This window comes from Typopeltis vanoorti, chromosome 1 (assembly GCF_054136105.1).
Source record: "Typopeltis vanoorti isolate ZY-2024b chromosome 1, IOZ_Tvanoo_1.0, whole genome shotgun sequence".
NCBI classification, from domain to species: domain Eukaryota; kingdom Metazoa; phylum Arthropoda; class Arachnida; order Uropygi; family Thelyphonidae; genus Typopeltis; species Typopeltis vanoorti.
The window spans coordinates 187,046,831-187,070,830 of record NC_143549.1 but is presented as its reverse complement, the minus strand read 5'-3'; the positions used below and the strand labels follow the sequence as shown (position 1 = coordinate 187,070,830).

Genomic DNA, 24,000 nt, shown 5'->3' with positions numbered 1-24,000 from the left:
TTTAATGGCTAATTGCTTACTTAGAAATAGTTCAAACATACTTTTTAGTTTTGATTATTATTATATGTGTTTCCAAAATCCATGTACACACATTCCAGTTATTCCCTCTAACTGGAGAGATTATATTAGAATTTGTATTTGGAATCATGAATTTGTCTAGCCTAGTTTTTGTTTCCATAGAACCATTTGCAAATACGACAAACTTATGTATCATGGCATCTTGGCATCAAGCTCCTGTTTTGCCAACATTTTCTCTCCTATTCTGTTTCTCAGAACACTCATATCTGTGTTTTCTAATCTTTGATCAAGTGCTTTATTTCTAACCCAACTCTCAGATCCATAACTTTTTATTGCTGATTTTCATGTCAAGTTTGTTACAGCTGTTAAACCCTCTTGCTCACACCTTCCTTTCGTAACTTCCTGGGATGGCTCCTTTTTTTCGCTCCTTTTGCCTTTTCCCCAAACTTTTTGGCCTGAATAAATTTAATAAAATTTTTGACATACATATCGTAACATTATACTAGTGTATGCTGTCTATAACAAACTACAGGAAATGACCCAATCAGTCCCTAGATCCCAGTACTATTTTCAGCTCACTATTGCCAATGAAACCACACGAACCTTCACAATAGCGAACTATCATAAAGGTTTTTATTTTACTACATAAAATTTATCATTATCTTCATCAGTTTCTTGATATGTACTCTCAAAGGATGTACAGGCTACTATGACAGAACTACATGATTAAGTTTATATTATCATTAATATTACTTTCCTATCCATGATTTTCCTCCACCTGCCAGTGCCCCAATATTGTTGCATCTAACATTTCGGTCTTCTAACTTCAGTCTTGTGACTAAATCACTCTACCTAGACCTTGATCTTCCTCTGGGTATTTTTCCTGTCATCTTGGCATCAAGCTCCTGTTTTGCCAACATTTTCTCTCCTATTCTGTTTCTCAGAACACTCATATCTGTGTTTTCTAATCTTTGATCAAGTGCTTTATTTCTAACCCAACTCTCAGATCCATAACTTTTTATTGCTGATTTTCATGTCAAGTTTGTTACAACTGTTAAACCCTCTTGCTCACACCTTCCTTTCGTAACTTCCAGGGATGGCTCCTTTTTCTCACTCCTTTTGCCTTTTCCCCAAACAAAAGAATTCCCAGTGTCAACCTTGTAAGTCAACAGTTTAAAAGTCTGAGTCATATCACCTCTCCTTCTACTACCTACCAAATTCTGCAGTCAACATTCCCTCAATCTTTTCTCATAACTAACATTGCACAGTCCTGATATCATCTTTGTTATATGCCTCTGCACTCTTTCCACGGTTAATTTATCCCCTTCAAATCCTTGGAACAAAATTTGAGCACAATAGTTCGGGTGTGGTCTGATCAGGGCTTTATACAATGGAATGACAACTCTTTTATCTCTGCAGGTCAGTGCACTTCTCAGTATTGCAGCAATCCTCTGTGTTACCTTCACCACCTTTGCAATATGTTCCCTGAATTTCAAGTTTCTATCAATCATAACACCCAGATCCCTTGCCTCCCTCACTTCCTGCAGGATAATTCCTCCAATAGAGTATGCTTCCTCCCATCGATGTAACTCATACTTCAAAACTTTACATTTAAATGAATTAAACTGTCACCACCACCCCATTTATTTGCCCATCTGTCCAGTTTATTCAAATCCTCTTGCAGGGCTACCACATCTGCACAATTACTAATATCCCTTCCCAGCTTTACATCATTTGCAAACAACTGAAGACCCCCCCCCTGCAATCCATTGACAATGTCATTGATATAAAGGTTAATTAATACCTATCCCAATATTTAGCCATGTTGGACCCCACTTGTAACCTTCTGCTTCCTTGATACCGCTCCCTCATACACAACATTAATCAGATAGCCAATCCCAAATCCAGTTCACTAACCTGACATCTAAGCCCATGTGCTGCAACTTAAATATCATCTTATCTTGTGGTACCCTGTCAAATATCTTTTGTAAAATCCAAAAAAAATGTCACAATATGCCTTTCCATCATCAGCCACTCTTGCCACTTTATTATAAAAGGCAATCATATTAATAAAACAAGAGTGCCAAATCCTTGCTGACTCTCACGGATAACATTATCTTCATCTGCCGAACACTGTAAGTGATCCCTCACTATTTCTCCAAAATCTTAACAGCTACTGATAAAATACAAGCTGGTCTGTAGTTTGACACTTCCAGTCTGCTATCACCCTTATGCAGTGTCACTATCTTATGCTTCTTCCATTCTTTAGGCCTTTCCCAGGGCCAGACTTTCATTGAAAAGCCGAGTCAATGGAGTAGTCAGCTTTAGCATATGTTTTCAAAGCCCGTGGTGAAATCCCACCCATTCCCATTCTTTATTGACATCCAGAGTACTCAGTATTTGAAGCGCGTGTGCACACACACTCACACTTCTAAACCTCAAATCCGTTCTGCTTCTCTAGTATTAAAACCTACTTCTCCAGAATGAACTACTTCAATAAAGAGTTCATTGAACTATGGGTCCTTTGCATCACAGTCTATTCCCATTTTTATATAACAATGTCATTCTTTCACAATCATTTCTTCCTACTGGCCACATAGCAAAAGAATTCCTTAGGATTTTCTTTGTATCTCAGAGTCAATCTCTTCTCATATTGCACATTTGCCTTCCTTACCATTAAAATTAATATTTTAATGGTAAGCAATAATTTAATATAATTTTAAAATATAATATTTTAAAATTATATCATCATCAAATTCCTGCCATGTACCCTCAAGGGGTGTACAGGATATGATAGTACTACATGAAAAAAATTACATCATTACTAACTTCCTATCTACAATTTTCCTACAAATCAGTCTGTTACTTGTCAAGGCTTCAACATTATCAGATCTTATATTTCTATCATCTCAAGGCACTTTGTACCATATCAATCCACCTATATCCCGGTCTTCCTCTGGGTCGTTTTCCTGCCAACTTGGCAGAGAACACTTGTTTTACTAATCTTTCCTCGCCCATTCTGTTTAAGTGACCATACCACTTGAGATTAGCTCTGCTAACGCATTCTTGGATGTTGACAATGTCAAGTTCTTTCCTAATATCCTTGTTTTTAATATGATACTGCCATTGATACCATCTGTTCACGCCTATAATCTTTCTCAGGACTCTCATATCTGTGGTCTCTAGTCTTTGGTCAAGTGTTTTACTTCTGACCCAGCTCTCAGATCCATAAGTTAAAACTGGTTTGAACACTGTCTTGTATAGCTAATTTAGTGTTCCGACTAATTTCTCTCTTATTCCGTATGAATTTATTCAATCGACTTCCTACCATACCAGCTTTGCTGATTCTGTTGTCTATTTCTATATTTAATTTACCATCTTCAGTAAAAATCGTGCCTAAGTAGCTGAAATGTTTTACTTGTTCCACAGGTTCTCCATTCACAACACAGTTGACATTTTCAATGATTCTGCCTATTTTCATTGTCTTTGTCTTTTTTATTGCTGACCTTCATACCATATCTATTACAACAGCTATTCAATTTAGTCAGAGAATCTTGCAGACTTGTAGCAGATTTATTTAGAAGTATAACATCATCCGCATAAAGCAAAGAGCTGACATTAACATCTCCAATTTTGATATCATGTTTAATACCACTTTCCTTCATAATGTGATCCATATAGATAATTAATAACATAGGGGATAATGTTCATCCTTGTCTCACACCAGATTTAACATTAAACCATCTTCCTGTACTTCCTTCAATTCTAACTGCTGACTTACAACTCAAATAAAGACTACGTATTGCTTGATATAATGCCCCATTGACACCATATAATTGTAGCGTATTGAATAGCTTCTCTCTTGGCACCTTGTCATATGCCTTTTCCAAATCGACAAAACTTAAATACAGATCTCTGTTATATTCCCATGCTTTCTCGACTATTTGTCGTAAAGTGAAGATCTGATCCTGACAGCCTCTATTTGGCCTGAATCCAGCTTGTTCTTCACCAAGCTTTTCTTCCACAATTCTTTTCAACGTTTCTCAAGTATACTTGTATAGATCTTGCCAGGAACACTCAGGAGGGAAATACCTCTGTAATTCTCACATTAAGTTTTATTTCCGTTTTTATATATGGGTACTATGAGAGCTCTACTCCAATCGTCGGGAATCCGTCCCTCTGTCCAGGCTTTCTGAACTATGCAGTGTAGCCACTGTAAGACTTATACCACCATACTTCAGCATTTCTGGTCGAATATCATCTACTCCTGCTGCCTTTCCACATTTCAAGCCTTTGTGGGCTTTTTCTACTTAGTGTATGGATATGTATTCCTGACTGCATGCCTGGTCAGTGTTTTTTACCACTGTGCTGTCATCAATGCTTGTTTGACTTAGCAGTTTTTCAAAGTAATTACTCCATACTTCAAGGATATCTTTTTCTCCGGTTTTCATGTCACCTTTATCATCTCTAACTCCTTTTACAACACTCTTTCCTCCATTCCTAAGCTTCTTCAACAACCTCCAGAATATTTTGCCACCTTCTTAATATTTATTTTCTATATTCTTGCCAAAGTCCTCCCATGACTTTTGTTTAGCTAGTTTTACACAGTGTTTAGCATTTGTCTCTGTATTCTCTAAGAGAACAAGCTGACTTATTTGACAGGAACTTTTGATATGCTTTCTTCTTTTCCTTCACTGCCTCTTTAACTTCCTGTGTCCACCAGGGAGTTCTGATTTTTTTATCCTTGCAGACAACCTCACCACATGCCTCTCTAGCAGAATCAATCAATGTTTCCTTCAGAGTTTGCCACTGAATCTCCAAGGTTTGATTCTTCTCAAACTCTTTCATTTTTTCTTCAATAATCTTTGTGTATTTTAGTCTACAATTCGCATCTGAGAGCTGCTCAACTTTTATTCGCTTTAAAACTTTCTTACATGTTATTCTTTTCAATATGAAATTCAATTTTATCCTGCTCAAGACTAAATAGTGATCACTTCCAATTTCAAATCCTCTCTACACTCTAGTGTCCTGCACCAGGGAGAAAACATCACTATCAACAATAACATAGTCAATGAGACTTTTCTTATTCCTTGCCTCTTCTCTCCATGTGAATTTGTGCACATTTTTATGTTGGAACATGGTGTTAGTAATAACCAGTCCATGTCCTGAGCAGAAATCCAACAGATAATTGCCATTATTATTAGCTCTGCTCTTTTCTCCAAATTTTCCCAAAATATTTTTGTATGTCTCACAATCATTTCTTACCTCTGCTATTTAGATCCCCAACAAGGACCAACTTTTCCTCTTTCATTGTGTCAGTTGCTTTTTCTAAAGCCTCAAAAATTCCTCCACTTCTACCTTAGTAGAGTAGAGCCTTCTGTGGGACCATAGGCACAAATAAATCTCATTGTCCAGTTCCCCATTCTCATATTTGCCCACATTACTCTACTTGAGACTGACTGCCATTCAAGAAGAATAGTCTCATATTTTGTGTTGAATACTATGGATACTCCTTCTTTTCCTTGATTGTCATTGCCTTAATATAACATTTTGTATTTATTGCTCGGAAAGATCTCGCCAGTTTTTGTCTTTTTTGTTTCACTCACTCTTATTATGTCGATCTGGTACTTATCTAATTCTTCAGCTAGCTCCATTTCTTTGCCATTCAGGCTTCTTATGTTGATAGTACCGATCTTTAACATAAGGTGATGTTGAGTTGGGGTTTGTTTTCAGATTTGTTCCAGTAGCTGACTTTTCGCTATTCGCCCTGGTTCCCTGGCGAAAACAACGGGGGCCTTGTTTAACGGGCGATGCCCCAGCTGGTATGAAATTTTGTCATGTCGTACCATCATTTTTTATTTTGGTTTAACCAATAAGAATACAATTTGGTCGGCTAAATCCCAAATTGCCAGCCCATCCTCGTTCGTTCAGTATCCAGGTAGATACCCAACAGGGTGCACCATGAGAAGGTGAGGATTGGACATTAGGTCAGAAGCCCTGGTCGTTTCTCCGCATTCCTTTAAAGGCTATGTGGACTTCTCCTCTCAGTTATACAGCTTTGACCCTTAAGCACCCCTTAAAATTATATTTTAAAAAAAAATAATATTAAAATTATATTAAAAAATAATATTTTTTAGAATATTATTTATATTCTAAAAAATCGTTAATTTTTTGTAATAAACAAAATACTACGAAAATACAACCTCAAAGCCACCTTTAAACCTCCTGCAACATTAAAAAGCTTACTCAACTCATCCAAAGACCCACTCCCTCCGCTGGCTCACCCTGTAGTATACCGTATTTATTGCATCTGTAACATGCCGTATATAGGGGAAACCGGATGCACAATTCCTATCAGACAAAAAAGAACATAAACGACAAATTAAATATAATAACTATGCTGAAGCTGGCCCTTCTGATCATGCCCTGAACACCTTACATAGAATTGACTGGAAAAGCACCAGTTGTTTACATCACACCAAAACATGGTATGAATGCAAATTTCAGGAAGCCTGTGAGATTATCAACCATCCCTATCTGAACAATAATGATGGTCTAAATATCCCAAACATATGGAAGGCACATATTTGACCCACGGAACCTTCATCTCTAAGAGCAACTATAAACAGGACCGTAAATAATCCAGCATCCTAAATGAAAAATAACATTTCTGGGAATTTTCCCAGAAATAATACCTATATCAAAAATAATAGTTGTAATGCTAAAAATAAGACTTCATTGTTACCAAAAGAAAACTATCTATAAGAAAGAAAGTTTGCTCATGTTATCATAAATAGAACTTAGCTTGATGTAGTTTCTAAATAATTGATTTTTTTTTTTTTTTTCACTAGAAGTCATGCCAGTAGAATAACCTGTGATCAAATCATTGTTTCTCTTTTTTCAATAACGAAACCTGTGGTGCGTTTATAATTAGAAGAAACACACGTATAAATCACAGTGAAATTTATTTAATCGTAAATATTTCATCCTAAGTATCTTAGGACATCATCAGTACAGTATTTAAACAAAAATTAGGAATAACATACAGTTAGGGCGCATGATTACAATAGAATCTCATGAAAACATGCATAACGTGCTAAAGTAGTACAAAAAAAAAAAAAAAAAAACATTAATTATTTAACACAGTTTTGTATGATAATTTCCCACACTTTAGGAATAGTAAGAACGTTGTTGCGGTTTAGGTTTGGTCTGTGTAGTAAGGCTTCAGAACTTTCTTTGTATAAACGTTCATGTTTAAATAAAGATCTATGTAAAAGTTTAGCCTTTTCCCAATGGATCCTATGGTTTGGATTTTCAATTCTGTGTTGAGAGAGGCCAGATTTCTGCGTTTTAAGAAGACGAATGTGGTCTTGATGTTCCAAGATGCGTTTCTGAACAGACCTACCTGTCTGTCCAAAGTAAGATAATTTGCATGAGCATGGAATCTCATAAACACCAGGTAACATCAAGGGTGAGAATTTGTCCTTAGGAGAAGGTAATAAGTTGTAAATTTGGTTGATAGGTTTGTAAGTAGTGGCAAAATTGTATTTCTTCATAATTTTAGAAAGACGTTCTGAGATGCCTTTAACGTAAGGTATGGGATTCCTATGCACTTCTTCCTGTCTGGTTTGATGTATGCAGAAGTGACTGATGATTTTTTGAGTTGTTTTGGGATTATATCCATTTAGTTTTCCAGAGCACACAAATTCTGCTCCTCTGAAGAATCTTTAAACCAGGAATTAGAAATTATCAAAAATACAGCCATCCTAAATGGATATAATCCCAAAACAACTCAAAAAATCATCAGTCACTTCTGCATGCATCAAACCAGACAGGAAGAAGTGCATAGGATTCCCATACCTTACGTTAAAGGCATCTCAGAACGTCTTTCTAAAATTATGAAGAAATACAATTTTGCCACTACTTACAAACCTATCAACCAAATTTACAACTTATTACCTTCTCCTAAGGACAAATTCTCACCCTTGATGTTACCTGGTGTTTATGAGATTCCATGCTCATGCAAATTATCTTACTTTGGACAGACAGGTAGGTCTGTTCAGAAACGCATCTCGGAACATCAAGACCACATTCGTCGTCTTAAACCACAGAAATCTGGCCTCTCTCAACACGAAATTGAAAATCCAAACCGTAGGATCCATTGGGAAAAGGCTAAACTTTTACATAGATCTTTATTTAAACATGAACGTTTATACAAAGAAAGTTCTGAAGCCTTACTACACAGACCAAACCTAAACCGCAACGACGTTCCTAATTTTTGTTTAAATACTGTACTGATGATGTCCTAAGATACTTAGGATGAAATATTTACAATTAAATAATTTTCACTGTGGTTTATACGTGTGTTTCTTCTAATCATTGTTTCTCTAGCTTACTGTATGTAATGTAACTCAGCTTGTCCTGTATATTTGTATATGCTCCAGATGATGATCTTAATATGAAGATCGAAACATCGGGAAATTAAGAGTTATTTATAACATGGTTGTAAAGTCTATAATTTCTAAAATGAACATGACTTGAAAGTTGCCTTTAGACCTCTATAAAATGTCTACATTATGTTAAGATTGCCAAAACAACCCCATCAACCTATGAAGAGTTTATAAAATCTATTGTAATTGCAATGCTTGTTATGTTGGACAGACAGGACAATCTAGAGAAATCCATCAAAAAAAAAATGTTAGAGATATTGAAGTTAAAAAATGAGCATATAAATTTGGATTGGTCTTTCATACCACTAGCAAAAACCATCAAGTTAATTGGCAATCCATCAAAATATACATAGAATTTTATACTTATGTCTATAAATTTAAGGAGACTAGCAAGATGATATAATGTCTGATCCAGTGTAACAAAAACCAAGGTCTTATCTTAAATCATTTCTGGGAAGCATACATAAGAGATATACACTATCTACCAATAATTGTCCAGACACTTTAACAATTTGCAGTTGATACCAGCAGGTGAACCCTAATATCATGTATGTCCATCTTTGGCTTTGATCACTTCCTGCACCCCTTTGAGGGAGGCTTTTCACCAATGTGTGGCAGACATCAGTTGGAATTTGTCTCCATTCCTCCATCGAAGCAGCACTGAGTTCAGCGACAGATCAAGGACATGCTACTCTGGATCTCAATCGCTGCTCCAGTTTGTCCCACAGGTGTTCGATGGGGTTAAAGTCAGGACTCTGCATAAGCCAGAGTAGTCATTTAACACTTCTCTTCGTACCATTCCATAACAGCTGTAGCTTTGTGGCATGGGACATTGTGGTCTTGATAGTAACATGGCTCCATTCTATAAAAACTCCACAATGTAGGCAGTACCTGATTATCCATAATATCAAGGTACTGAGCTGCCTTCATGGAACCATGGACAACGACTAGTGGTCCCACTTCAAACCAACTGAATGCACTCCTCCACACTCACCATTACTCCTCCACTACCAAACTTTACTGTGATAACAAGCGTTCACCAGGCTTCCTCCACATCCACACCCTGCCATCAGTTGGAAACAGTTGAACCTTGATTCATTGCTCCAGAGTACCATTTTTCACAGATCAATTATCCAGTTCACATGTACTTTGCACCAGGCCAGATAAGCCATCTTGTTCATTGTTGTGATGTTTGGCATGTGTGCCGCTGCTCTTCCGTGAAAACCCAATAAATGCATTTCTTTTCGTACAGTATTAGTGCTCACCATGGCATTACTGATGCTCTGGAACTCATTACAGATGGTCTGTGCCAATTGTAGCCAGTTTTTGGTGCCACCCTCCTATCCCTGTCAGTCATTTTTGGCTGCCTCCCTAGATGTTTTCTTGCAGTAGTGATGCCATAACATCTCCATTTCTTGATCACATCACTAACTGTTGATTTTGGATACTTCAGTTGATCAGCAGTGGCACGTGTGAACATGCCACCAATGTGGCAGCCCACAATGACACCTCTCTCAAAGTTGCTGAGTTCATGTCGTGTTACCATACCACCTATACTCAACTGCAACAATGAAATACTGCTTCCTACTATCTGTACACTGGTTTTGATCTTATTAGCAAACTTGGAATGTTTCATAACAACAAATGACAGGCATGTCCAGACAATTATTGGTAGATAGTGTTCGGACCTGTCTGGGACAGACAGAAAGTTTTCAAGTAACAGTTGGCTTGCATCAAGGGTCAGCATTAAGTCCGTTTCTGTTTAACATTGTGATGGAGGAGGTGAGAGAAGATGCACCTTGGACAATGTTGTATGCAGATGACATCTTGCTGTGTGCAGATTCAAGAGAAGAAGCAGGAACTAAACTGGAAAGATGGAGAAAAGTACTGGAAGAGAGAGCGGTATGAGACTGAGCAGAAGTAAGACAGAGTATGTGTTGCACAGTGGGTGGCGGCCAGGAGACAGATCTGGAGCTGGAAGGAAATGTCATCAGGAAGGTGAGGGACTTTAGATATTTAGGTTCAACAGTGGAAGAAGATGGAGGAGCTGAGAAGGAAGTGGGATGCAGGATACAAGCAGGTTGGTGGAACTGGAGGGAGATGGCTGGAGTGTTATGCGATAAGAGGGTGCTGATCAATCTGAAAGGCAAAATCTATAGGACAATAGTGAGGCCAGTTATGACATATGATATAGAAACTGTGGCCCTGAGGAAAAATAACATCAGCAGGATGGAAGTAGCAGAGATGAGTATGCATAGGTGGATGTGTGGTGTGACCAGAAAGGATCGTCTGAGAAATGACTATTTAAGGGGAACAGTGAAAGTTACGAACTTAGGAGCGAAGATACTGGAGGCAAGGTTGAGATGGTTTGGTCATGTGATGAGGAGGGAGGACGAGTATGTGGGAAAAAGGGTCATGCAGATGGATTTGCGAGGAAGGAGGAAGCGTGGGCGGCCAAAGAAGAGATGGAGGGAGCTGGTAGAAGAGGACTTGAGGATGAAGAACTTGGACGTGGTAACAGCCCAAGACAGGAGGATGTGGAGGAGACTCATCATCAACAGTGATCCCACTTAAGTGGGAGAAGCTGCAGAAGAAGTGTACATGTTGATGAGTTAGGATCTGAGACAAAGTATGCTATATCCCGTAACAGTGACCTGTGCTCATATCTTGTTCCTACATTCCGACATCTGTTGAATAAATTAAATTTGTTCCGACATCTGTTGAATAAATTAAAAAATGACTGTGTAATTCAGAAATCTTCTTGTTAATGCCTATTTGTGTTTCTTGTATTAATAGTGATGTACGAAACTAGTCATTCATTTATTAAATTGTTTTTTTGTTTTTTTTTGTCAGTATTAATTTAAAAATATGCATGCATGATTTCTCCTGGCTGCCATATTTAGCTTGTATTTGTAGCATTTTGAATGGTTTGAACCTTGTTTTATAAGGAAAAGATGTCACCTTCTTTAATTTTTATGATTAAGTAAGAGCGATTTGCAAGAATGCAACTGTGGTGGAAATGTTTAACACCCAAGATTTTGAGTTTCTTGAGTCTGAATGATATTATCCTTGCTTGCATCTAGAGAAAAAATTTCTAACCTGATTATCAAAGGATTCAAGCAGTACCTATGAAACTTTTTGTGCAATTTAAAAATATTTTCCAGAACCAGAAACAGGATCTGAGTGGATCAGGAATCCTTTTACATGGATAGAGTACATTAAAAAATTAATAATAATAATAAAATAAGCTTTAATTGAAAGCAATAGGCAGCCTTGTAGAAATAGCTTTAGGCATGTGTCACTGAAGAGTACACATGTAGGTAGAATATCCTCTACTTACTGACATCGCAGTGAAGTACTTTTATGATTCTCCTCAACTCATAGGTTTCATTTCCAAAATTTCTTTGTCTGAAATAAAATAAAATTCAGCTAAATGAGGAGCCAGATATGAGACAAAGACCTCTGGATCTATTTCTAGCCATCAGGCACTAAATGTTTGAGGGTTTACAAACATTTTATTTGAGATGCACTTACACAAAATAAATTCTAAATTTGCTTAGAAATCACATTTTGAATTTTATCCTTACTTATGTAAATTTTGAGATAGGCAGCAATCATTAACTGCATAGGCACAACTGGGTTTATTTTTTCTTTTAATTCTTCTCTCACAGGGAAAATAGTATTCAGTGTACAACTCAGAAGAATGAAACAGAACAAGAAGAAAAACTTGATCAAGGAGCCCTTGATGATCTGGATGTTACACATTATTTGGTTTTCAAGAAAGTTGTTAGTATAATATGAGTTTTTGATTTATTATTTCAAATGGGAAATAAATTATTTTATTTTTAGAGATAGTTGATACACAAATACTTCTTTGATTTAAAGTAATTTTGTAAAACTGTATGAATTAAAATTTGCAAACTTGTGGATGTGTCATACAAACACAGGATATAACTTTCACTTTATAATGATTAAAATATTTTTTCAGTAGAAAACTTATGTAATCCAAACAAAGTGAGCTTGCTTAAATGCAGACTATTGTTAAAGGGTGAAATTAAGATCTGTTCACATTAATTGTATATAGCATATAAGATTATCAAAAATTTTTATAAGAAAGGTATCAGATAGTGTTTTTTAAGTATATCTATATTTAGTACAAATTATTATCATAATGTGTACTAAATAATAAACAAGTTTATTATTAAGTTAAGGGGATAAAAATTTTATCACCTTAACTTATCAACCTTGCCAGAAAAATAGCCGTTTGGCTTTTCATCTTAGTTATAACAAGTTTATTATTGTTTCATTCATTACTTTGTACTATTTGCAAGAAGTGAAGATGACTTTCAAAGGCAGTTATTTAAAAAAAAAACAAATATGTAGTAATTTTAATATAAAAACATCAGCAGAGACAACAAAAGTGATAACTAACTCCAAGACAACCAGTAAAATAAATTGGAACTAAATACAAAAATATTACAATGAATAATGGAATTCAAATACCTTTGGAATAACAGCTAAATGCCAATAAAAGATCAGGATGTTTAACTTAGATAATATAGAATAATAAACATCTACGATACTCAGTTTGCCTCTAAAGATGTTCAGAGGCAAACTGAGGAGGATAGCTAATGAGTCTCTACATAAGTTGTGCAAAAGGAATGATGTGTCTGTGTTTGACTGAAAGAAGGATTTGTACAATGCTGCATCTGAATGGTTTTGGTGTTACGTGTCTAGCTTTGTTCACCAAGCATGCTGAAGCACATATTCAGGAAAACTTAAGCAAGGGTGGAATTAGGTGAGTTTGTGTGAAGGCACTCATGAGATAAGTGAGTGTGAGAATGACCAAGTATGAAATCTAGTCTCTCAAGAGCAAAAATATTGAATAGGGTAGTCAATTCAGGAACTAAAGGTTTTGTGGGGCCTAAAGTTTCTATAAACTAATGCCAGAGGTCAGGAACAAGAGAGAGGAGTTTTTGGCATTGGATAGTGCAACCTCACCAAATTATAACTTGGCTAACAGCAGATGATATAGTTACAGGGATAGAATGTGAAGGGTTTAGTATTTTCAGAGAAGATAGGATTGGGGAAGGGAGGGGTGGCTGATGATGATAGCAGATGAATTTCAGCCCAAAAGAAGAAGAGATAGGCAAAAGGGTGGCTATTCATTTGAAGTGGTCTGGTTTGAGATTAAAGCCAGTAAGACAAAATATACAGTTGGTCGTTGCTATAGGACAGGTAGTTCCATGGATGATCTGGAACACTGCATTGCCAAATTAATATAATGAGTATAGGTTGAGTGATTATTATGGGAGACCTCAGCTATGGAGATATAGACTGGAAGGAAGAAAGATTCCATAGGTATTTGAATTCCATTATTCATTGCAGTATTTCTGTATTTAGTTCTAGTTTACATTTTACTGGTTCTCTTGGAGTTAGTTATCACTTTAGTTTTCTCTGCTGATGTTTTCATATTAAAATTACTATATATTTGTTTTTTTAAATAACTGCCTTTGGAAGTCATCCTCACATCTTGGCAGGAAATGAAATTTATACACATACTAAGAGACACATACATACTTGAGGCAGCATGTGATGGAGAGTGTAATTTTCCCCCTTATGTGGGTTGATATTTTTTTTCTTTTTACTCGTCTCGACAGGTTAGTTATTTCCGATACCTGGAGAACTCTGGAAAATTTATTTAGAGTTAACGACTGTGGCACCAGGGTTCTCCTTGTGGTATTAGATATATTAAAACTTCCAGTAGAGTTTACTCTGTGATTATCTAAAAGCTTAATTAACAGTCGTGGCTAATTTTTAATACTTTCGCTCATAGGTCTGTAATTTTTTGGGGGGGGGGGGGGGAGTGCATTGCATAAAGATCAGGTGGTATACTTCTTTAACAAAACAAACACATTTATTTCAAATTAAAAGGCAAATATACAAGATCATACACTATTAAAGGGCTCCCTGTTAACTCTACTCTAAGTATATAATTTTAGCAATTTAACATTTGTATATACACTGAGTCATGCAACATTATGACACATAGAAAAAAACTGTCAGCACTTCTCAATACTAAGATTATCATGCTCTATAAATTCTATGGTAAAATATCTCCAATTCAATTTATTTATTTTATTTATTTATTTTTTTTTGTACAATTAATGTTTAGTTTTACTTCTCAGTCCGGAACAATGAACTATGGCTAGACAAAAAATTGTCCCATGAACTTTCAGTCAATTTTCCATATCTTAGATAAACACAACAAAATGTACTCGCATATCTTCATTAACACACAACTCTATACAGTTCCTAGTTCTTTTGCAGGTTCTGTTGGTTGCCTATCTGTTTCAGGCTTTGACTTCCACACAGGGATTCTGTTTTTACTGTCATCTCACGTAGAAGACTCCCGGAGCTTGAAACACCCTTTTACCGACATTTCTGGGTCGGCCGAAGGCATCCAATGCACGTTGCAGGCTCTCTCACTGGCAAGGCATGCTGGTCCGTCTTTCTTTTGCTCCTTCAATAGCTTCACAGTGCCCACGGCTACGTTCAAATGGACCGACGAACATGACGCACTGCGAAAGAACTGGATCCTGAGTTTTCTCTCTCTCTCCTTGTAACTTAGTGGACCTCCTATATATATGGCTCCTCAGGTCCCTGGACTAAGGGTCAAGGCCCTCGAATTATTCTCGCACAAAACGGTCTTGACCTTTAACGTTAATGTTCACTTTTAATTCTCACGGAACACACGCAATCTTGTTTACCAAAAAGCGGAACTGTTTAAGATCTAAACCGCCTTTTATGACACTGTCCTAGAAGCTTGCATCTGGCTGACTCTGAGCATGATTGCATGATTAAAAGCACTTACTTTGTATATACAATTCCTACAGTGTTTCTTTCAAAACTGAACTACATCAATACTGTGCCGATTTCTATGGTTTTGTCCTTGAATCATACAACTTAAACATTTATTTGATATTTACATTTTCTTCACAAACTTGCATGTTAATTTCTAAGAGTTAAACTACATGGGTTTTCACAGAATTTACAATGTTAATGCAGAATTATTTACCTTGTTTACAAGTTGTGGCCTCTGTAAAAGTTGATGCAGAGAAGAGGAAAAATCCTACTGCATTGAATTTTACAAGAAGACTGGGGGGGGGGGGGTGTAAGAGTATTGGACTTGGTCATGAGATCAGAACAACTAATCCAAGGTGATCACATTGTCTCTGATTGTGTGAAAGTGACATGCAGTCTTGACGTGGAAGATTGTAAAACATGGGAAATATTCTGTCAAGAATATTCCTCATGTTTTACAAGAACTACAGGTGATTATGACAAGCTTAGGAAGAAGCTTAAATCTGTGCCCTGGCATAAAACACTGCAGGGTAAGGATATTAGTAGTGCATGGGAGATAGTTAAGGGTCATCTAGAGCAGGGGTGGCCAACCTTTTATAGTTCATGCGTTTTACAGTTATGCATAAAATGATTCATTTTATATATGGTAATATGGACACTTTTAGCAGTTTTAAATAAAAGGATTTCATATAAAGACAAGATAAACATTAATTATTTTATTGAGACTTTTTAAATTGCTTTGCTTTTGCTAAGCTTGTAATGTTTGGAGTTAAATCAGTTACAGAAAGCATCAAACAGTTTTTCAAATTTGAATCAGTCAGTTGCGACCATAGTTTGTTCTTAATCATTTTCATTGATGAAAATGCTTGTTCGCATCTGTATGTAGTTCCAAAATGACAGATATAACTCTGAGCAAATTTTCTCAGTTCTGGAAAATGTTCACAGGGCAACGATCGCCAGAAATTAATTATATGAGAAGCATCTGGGAGTGATGGGAGTTCACTAAATTTCATTTTCAATAAAGAATTGGTTTTGAGATCAATAAGTTCCATTCTAGGCATTGTCAAGATTTTTTGTTCAGTAAGTGAAAAGGTATTTATAAATGCAAGTATGCAGTCTTCTTCTTCGGCAAAATCGCTAAAACGACTGTGCAAGGACTCTTGCAATAATCTGAGTTTCTCAGTATATTCTGTAAAGTTGCCATTATCTTCAACAGATTCACTATGTTCTTTTAAATGTGGAAAATGACTTAAATCCCCGTTTTCTAACTGGGAGATGAACAGTTTTAATTTCATTTTGAATGCACTGATGTCATTTACTAAGCTAGGAAACAATTTGTTCTTGCCCTGCAGTTTCAAATTTAGATCATTGAGGTGGCTGGTAACATCAACTAAAAATGCTAAATGAAATAGCCATTTCTCATCACACAACAGGGCTTTTTCCTCATGCAGCTCATCCTTTTCTTCCAGAAAATTATGAACTCTTTCTTTCAGCTTCCAAAATCTACTGAGAACTTGTCCTTTAGAAAGCCAGTGCACACAATGAAGGATGAGATCACCTTATTCCATATCTAGCAGTTCACAATATTCTCAGAATTCCCTTCTATTTAACCCTCTTGCTCTAATTTTATTCATACACTTTACAACTGGTATCATAACATGCTTCAAATTTAGAGTTTTTTCACACAGAAATTCTTCATGTATAATACAGTGATACTTTAGCAGAGAACGGCCTAAAAACCTTTCAAGTAAAGTTACAGTCCCAGAAACTCTACCTACCATTGACGGTGCTCCATCAGTGCAAACACTGATGAGCTTATTAGAATCTAGTTGTTGATTTTCTAGACATGACTTTACTTTGTCAAATATGTCTGACCGTCTGGTTTTTCCATGAAGTGACTCAAAACCGATAAGTTCTTAAGATGTTAAAATTACCATCAATTCCTCTTATAAAAGTGCTTAATTGGGCTACGTCACATGTCAGCAGATTCGTCTAAGGCTAAAGAAAAGAAAGAACATGCATGAACATGGTCTTTCAATTGCTCAGTAACATCATGGGAAAGTTCTTCGATGCGGTTTACTTTTCTTTCAACATTCTTATTACCAAGACATTTTGCAAATTTTTCGAGACAGGGCTTAACAATTTCCTCTCCATCAGAGAAAGGCTTGTGTTTTTTAGCCAACACAAAGGCAATTTCATAAGATTCTTCCAGCATTGTCACATTCTTCCTTTTTCTTAACCATATATATATTCTTTCTGCAACTCAGACTCAGGAATTTCAGGTTTTCTTCTAATTCAGCTTGATGTTTTCTGTAGTGTCTGTTAAGATCATGTCTTCTATTATCTGAGAGAGTGCTTTCACAAGCAATGCACAATGGTTTCCTGAAGGACCCGCAATAAATAAGAACTCGTTTACCCACAGTTCATTAAACTGGCGCTTGTTATCACCTTCTGCTTTTCTTCTGCTCATTTTCTTTTGCAAAGTAATGGGTAACTGACTGTAAAAAAAAAAAAAAAAAAAAATATTTCAAAAAGTAAAGCTTATTATTAAATAATTTATTTAAATTATTTTATTGTTTTAAACATTATTATCATTCAAAAACAGTTCTACAAGTTTAAGATAAGGTTCCTGTTTTCATGAAGGCCTAATACAGTTCTATAAGTTTAAAAATCATATATTTTTTTTTTTCATAGAGAGTTTTCATCTCTCTCTCAATATATTATGTCCAATGAAATACGAAATCACTTCCTGCCAAAAAACAGTCGATCAGCTGGCAGTCACACACACACAACCCAAACATCCTCATTACGAAAGCTTTGCTGATGATCAGTTAAATTTTAGGAATAAACCTACTATACATAAATAAAAAGATAAGATATTGTATAAAAAAAAACATAAAAACACACACATATAAATACACCGAATAATTGCAGGTTTCAGTAATCAACAAATTAGGGGTGCGGACAAGAACTTGACATATGCGTTCAAAATAAAAAAATTTATTTTTAAATTTACAGAACGATATTAAGCCTTTATGAAAACAGAAATCTTATCTTAAACTTAACATACAAAGAACTGTTAATAAAAACATATAAGTTTGAAAACACAGAATTGTTCACTCACATCGAATCAGAAGTTCATCAAACATTACGACATGAGAGTCAGCTGTAAACTGATTGAGTAACTGGTGACGCATGTAAGCATTTGCCAGTGCCTGTTGCTTCAAGATCAAACAAGTATAATAAGTGCACACTCTAGAATTCAGTGGTAGGTTATTGTGTGTTTATATATCATCATCATCATCAAATTCCTGCCATGTACCCTCAAGGGGTGTACAGGATATGATACTACTACATGAAAAAAATTACATCATTACTGACTTCCTATCTACAATTTTCTTCCAAATCAATCTGTTACTTGTCAAGACTCCAATATTATCAGATCTTATATCTCTATCATCTAAGGCACTTTGTACCGTATCAATCCACCTATATCTTGGTCTTCCTCTGGATTGTTTTGCGGCCAACCTGGCAGAGAACACTTGTTTTGCTAATCTTTCTTCGCCCATTCTGTTTAAGTGACCATACCACCTGAGATTAGCTCTGCTAACGCATTCCTGGATGTTGACAATGTCAAGTTCTTTCCTAATATCCTCATTTTTAATATGATATTGCCATTGATGCCATGTGTTCATGCCTATAATCTTTCTCAGGACTCTCATATCTGCGGTCTCTAGTCTTTGGTCAAGTGTTTTACTTCTGACCCAACTCTCAGATCCATAAGTTAAAACTGGTTTGAACACAGCTAATTTAGTGTTCCGACTAATTTCTCTCTTATTCTATATGAATTTATTCAATTGACTTTCCACCATACCAGCTTTGCTGATTCTGTTGTCTATTTCTATATTTAATTTACCATCTTCAGTAAAAATCGTGCCTAAGTAGCTGAAATGTTTTACTTGTTCCACGGGTTCTCCATTCACAACACAGTTGACATTTTCAATGATTCTGGCTATTTTCATTGTCTTTGTCTTTTTATTGCTGACTTTCATACCATATCTATTACAACAGCTGTTCAATTTAGTCAGAGAATCTTGCAGACTTGTAGGAGATTTATTTAGAAGTATAACATCGTCCGCATAAAGCAAAGAGCTGACATTAACATCTCCAATTTTGATATCATGTTTAATACCACTTTCCTTCATAATGTGATCCATATAGATAATGAATAACAGAGGGGATAATGTTCATCCTTGTCTCACACCAGATTTAACATTAAACCATCTTCCTGTACTTCCTTCAATTCTAACTGCTGACTTACAACTCAAATAAAGACTACGTATTGCTTGATATAATGCCCCATTGACACCATATAAGTGTAGCGTGAATAGCTTCTCTCTTGGCACCTTGTCATATGTCTTTTCCAAATCGACAAAACTTAAATACAGATCTTTGTTATATTCCCATGCTTTCTCGACTATTTGTCGTAAAGTGAAGATCTGATCCTGACAGCCTCTATTTGGCCTGAATCCAGCTTGTTCTTCACCAAGCTTTTCTTCCACAATTCTTTTCAACGTTTCTCAAGTATACTTGTATAGATCTTGCCAGGAACACTCAGGAGGGAAATACCTCTGTAATTCTCACATTAAGTTTTATTTCCGTTTTTATATATGGGTACTATGAGAGCTCTACTCCAATCGTCGGGAATCCGTCCCTCTGTCCAGGCTTTCTGAACTATGCAGTGTAGCCACTGTAAGACTTATACCACCATACTTCAGCATTTCTGGTCGAATATCATCTACTCCTGCTGCCTTTCCACATTTCAAGCCTTTGTGGGCTTTTTCTACTTAGTGTATGGATATGTATTCCTGACTGCATGCCTGGTCAGTGTTTTTTACCACTGTGCTGTCATCAATGCTTGTTTGACTTAGCAGTTTTTCAAAGTAATTACTCCATACTTCAAGGATATCTTTTTTTTTCTCCTGTTTTCATGTCACCTTTATCATCTCTAACTCCTTTTACAGCACTCTTTCCTCCATTCCTAAGCTTCTTCAACAACCTCCAGAATATTTTGCCACCTTGTTGATATTTATTTTCTATATTCTTACCAAAGTCCTCCCATGACTTTTGTTTAGCTAGTTTTACATGTTTAGCATTCTTACATTTGTCTCTGTATTCTCTAAGAGCACAAGCTGTCTTATTTGACAGGAACTTTTGATATGCTTTCTTCTTTTCCTTCACTGCCTCTTTAACTTCCTGTGTCCACCATGGAGTTCTGATTTTTTTATCCTTTCAGACAACCTCACCACATGCCTCTCTGGCAGAATCAATGTTTTCTTCGGAGTTTGCCACTGAATCTCCAAGGTTTGATTCCTGTTCTCAAACTCTTTCATTTTTTCTTCAATAATCTTTGTGTATTTTAGTCTACAGTTCACATCTGAGAGCTGCTCAACTTTTATTCACTTTAAAACTTTCTTACATGTGTTTTTATATATATATATATATAAATTGTATACAAAATTTTTTAAAATTTTTCTCTGGGGTTCAGTCCGCCACTTCTAATCATGCAATGCACCATTTTGGCACATGTGCCATAGGTTGGCCACCCCTGATGTAGAGGAAGCAATATTAAATTTTATACCTAAGGCATTGCCTGTGTAGCTCAGTGGATGTGGCGTTTGCCAGCCACCGTGCTTGGCTGCACGAAGGAAGACTTGGTTTCGAGTCCAGTCGGCGACTAGAGGAAATTTTTCTAAGCCTTTTTTCGACCGGTTCCCAAGTTAGTCGATCTCTGGCACGGGCAAGCAGGTTTTTTCTCCCGGAAACTCGGGTTTTTCGTCCTGTAAACTCAAGAAAATCGACCGTAGAACCCATATTATTTCAGACATTAAATATATTGTGTCAGGGTTAGGGACCACGAGATGGCGGCACATTTGAGCCGTCTCTCTTCACTGCGTACCGCTTAATTAGTGATAGCCTTGGGCCATCTATCTCTGATTGGTACCAGTGGAGATTGAACTGCCCACTCAGTCTCCAAAAGTTAAATAGGGCTAAATGGCCTCGCCTACTCTCCGTATACGGGAATAAAAAGGCGTTAGCTGATTTTTTTTTTTTTTAAGGTATGGAGGGTTAATTAGGTAGGAGCTAGATGGATAAGTAATATCATTAAACATGAGCTGCAGAAGAAGAAAATGCTGTGGATGGTATTTAAAGAGAAAGATAACCAGCAAACTCACGAACAGTACAAGGCTCAGCAAGAAAGGTGACCTGCATGGCAAGAAAGGCAAAATCAGATAATGAGAAGAATCTAGCCAAGCAGGCCAAAAGAAATCTCAAAGATTAACCTTAATGAATGATGATGTTCAAGAGGTGACAGAAGCAGATAAAATAGTTGAGTTACTCAGTGGACCACTTTGTAAAGGTCTAAAGATAGATGAATTGGGGATTCTTAGGATATTTCAGAATCTCAGTCTAAATACAACTATGGGATTAGATGGCATTCAGCTCAGGTTTTGCGAGAATGTGCAAGGGAATGGCAATGCCTCTAATGAAGCTCTTTAATTTAAATCTCAGCTCTGGTAGAGTTCCAAGGGAGTAGAAAGATGGCAATATAATTCCCTGGCGTAAGGGAGGTCGTAAGATTGTAGCAACAAATTATAGACCAATCATTATCTCAGGCAAGGTGATAAAAGTACTGGAAAAATTTATCCCCCATTCAAGAATGGGTGGATAAAAATGATACTGTATGAGGGACAACATGATTTTGCGAAGGGTTAGTCATGCCTTAGTAATTTACTAACTTTTTTTAATAGAGTAATACCAGAATTGGTTAAGGAAATGGCTACACAATGATTCCATTGGATTTTGCCAGATGGAACTCTGTTATGCAAATTAGAACAAATGAGGATGGATATGACACTGGTTAAGTGGATAAGAGGGTGGCTGCTGGCAGATATCAAAAAGTGGTATATGGAGGAACAGAATATAGGAGAAAACAGGTTACTAGGGGTGTGCAACAAGGTTCGGTGCTGGAACCATAGCTGTTTAATTTTTACATAAACGATATAGGAAATATCTTGAAAGGAAATATTCGGTTGTTTGCTGATGATGCAAAATTAGGTAGAGTAATAGTTAATAAAGGAGATGTGGAGAGCTTGCAGAATGATTTCAATAGGCTGTCAGCATGGGCAAAAGATAATGGGTGTCAGTTTAATGTGGAGAAATGTCAAGCTATACATTTTGGGATAAATAGATCACAAGCTGTGTATCACATTGATGGTACTGTACTCCAGGAAATGTATGAAGCTAGAGATTTAGTGGTGGTGGTAGACAGATAGTCAAAGTTTAGAGTACATATTGCTAAAGTAGATCATAAGATTACCTTGGCTATTGACGAGCATAATAACAAGCAGAGATAAGGAAGTTGTTATTCCTCTTTATAAGGCCTTGATACATCCACATCTGAATTACTCTGCTCAGGTTTGGTCTCCTGGGAATAAGGAAGTGGTGAAGAGGATTCAGAAGCAAGTGAAGATGGTACGATGGTGAGAGTGGTTTGTGGAATGTTCCCTATGAAGATAGATTGTAGGTATGTGGACTGCAGAAGTTGGTTGATTGGTGAAAACAAGGGAATATGATAGAAATATTTAAGTTATTTAAAGGGTTTTAGAAGATTGATGCAGGGGAAATGTTTCAGCAACTACAGAAGCTAGAACAAGAGATCCTCCCTGGAAGTTGAATAAAGTGTGGTTAGTAGAGGTGTGAGGACTAAATGTTTTGCTTGTAGAGTTGTGAATGAGTGGAATGGGTTTCCAGAGTCAGTTGTGAGTGCTTTTTCTGTTAATGGGCTTAAGGAGAGGCATGACAGATTGTGTGGGTAGTTTGGGTCTCCCGCACTGAATCTTCGGACTGCATGAAGGTGCCCTTATTAATAATTGCAGTAATTATTATTATTACTGGGCATCTATCTCTCTCTCTCTCTCTCTCTCTCTCTCTCTCTCTCTCTGGAGTCCAAATATCATTATGAGATGCTCATGCTTAACATTATTCACACAAATTATTCATTTTTCTTGAAATCGTTCATTTTCAAAGCTCCCAGCCGACTTTGGCAACCTACTCCACTCATTCACCACTCACCAAGCATTAAATTTAATCCTCATGCCCTTGTTGACCACACTCTTACATAACTTCCAGTGATGATCCCGTCTTCTTTCCTTTTTCTTGTCATGTGTTGAAGAATTTCCTGTGGATCAATCCTACAAAATCCTTTTAGTAACTTGAGTTTCTCTCATCTCTTGTTTTATGTCTCTCAAGCAAAATATTCAGTCTATCCACAGCATTCGTCTGTCACCATCTTAGTCACTTGCTTCTGTATCTTCTCCAGCATTCTTCCTTATCCCCATTACCCAGATAATCAGATTGTTACGTCGTTTGTTTCTTAAAAATTCACTACTATTATTTTTCCTGTGCCAACTAAGAATAAATCTCTAAACTATCTCTCTGTGTACCCGTTTCCTTTTTCAAACTCTGATGATATTTGTTGGCTTTAGCTGCACCAGTCAGAGCTTTAGGACAGAAAATTCTTGTCCAAAGAAACCCTCCCAGAGTTCAAGTGCTACCTAACCTTGTTAAAAGAATTAAGTAGCTTAAATTAATCTTAGCATACAGT

At 36.5% G+C, this 24,000-nt stretch overlaps 1 protein-coding gene across 1 annotated transcript in view; it reads left to right on the top strand.

Annotated features, from left to right (window-relative positions):
* C3G (C3G guanyl-nucleotide exchange factor) overlaps positions 1–24,000 on the top strand; it is a 350,856-nt gene that overhangs the window by 208,187 nt on the left and 118,669 nt on the right. Inside the window, exon 11 of the mRNA XM_090405787.1 lies at positions 12,140–12,254. Within this exon, the coding sequence (XP_090261913.1) occupies positions 12,140–12,254 (115 nt within the window). The remainder of the gene's footprint in view (positions 1–12,139; positions 12,255–24,000) is intronic.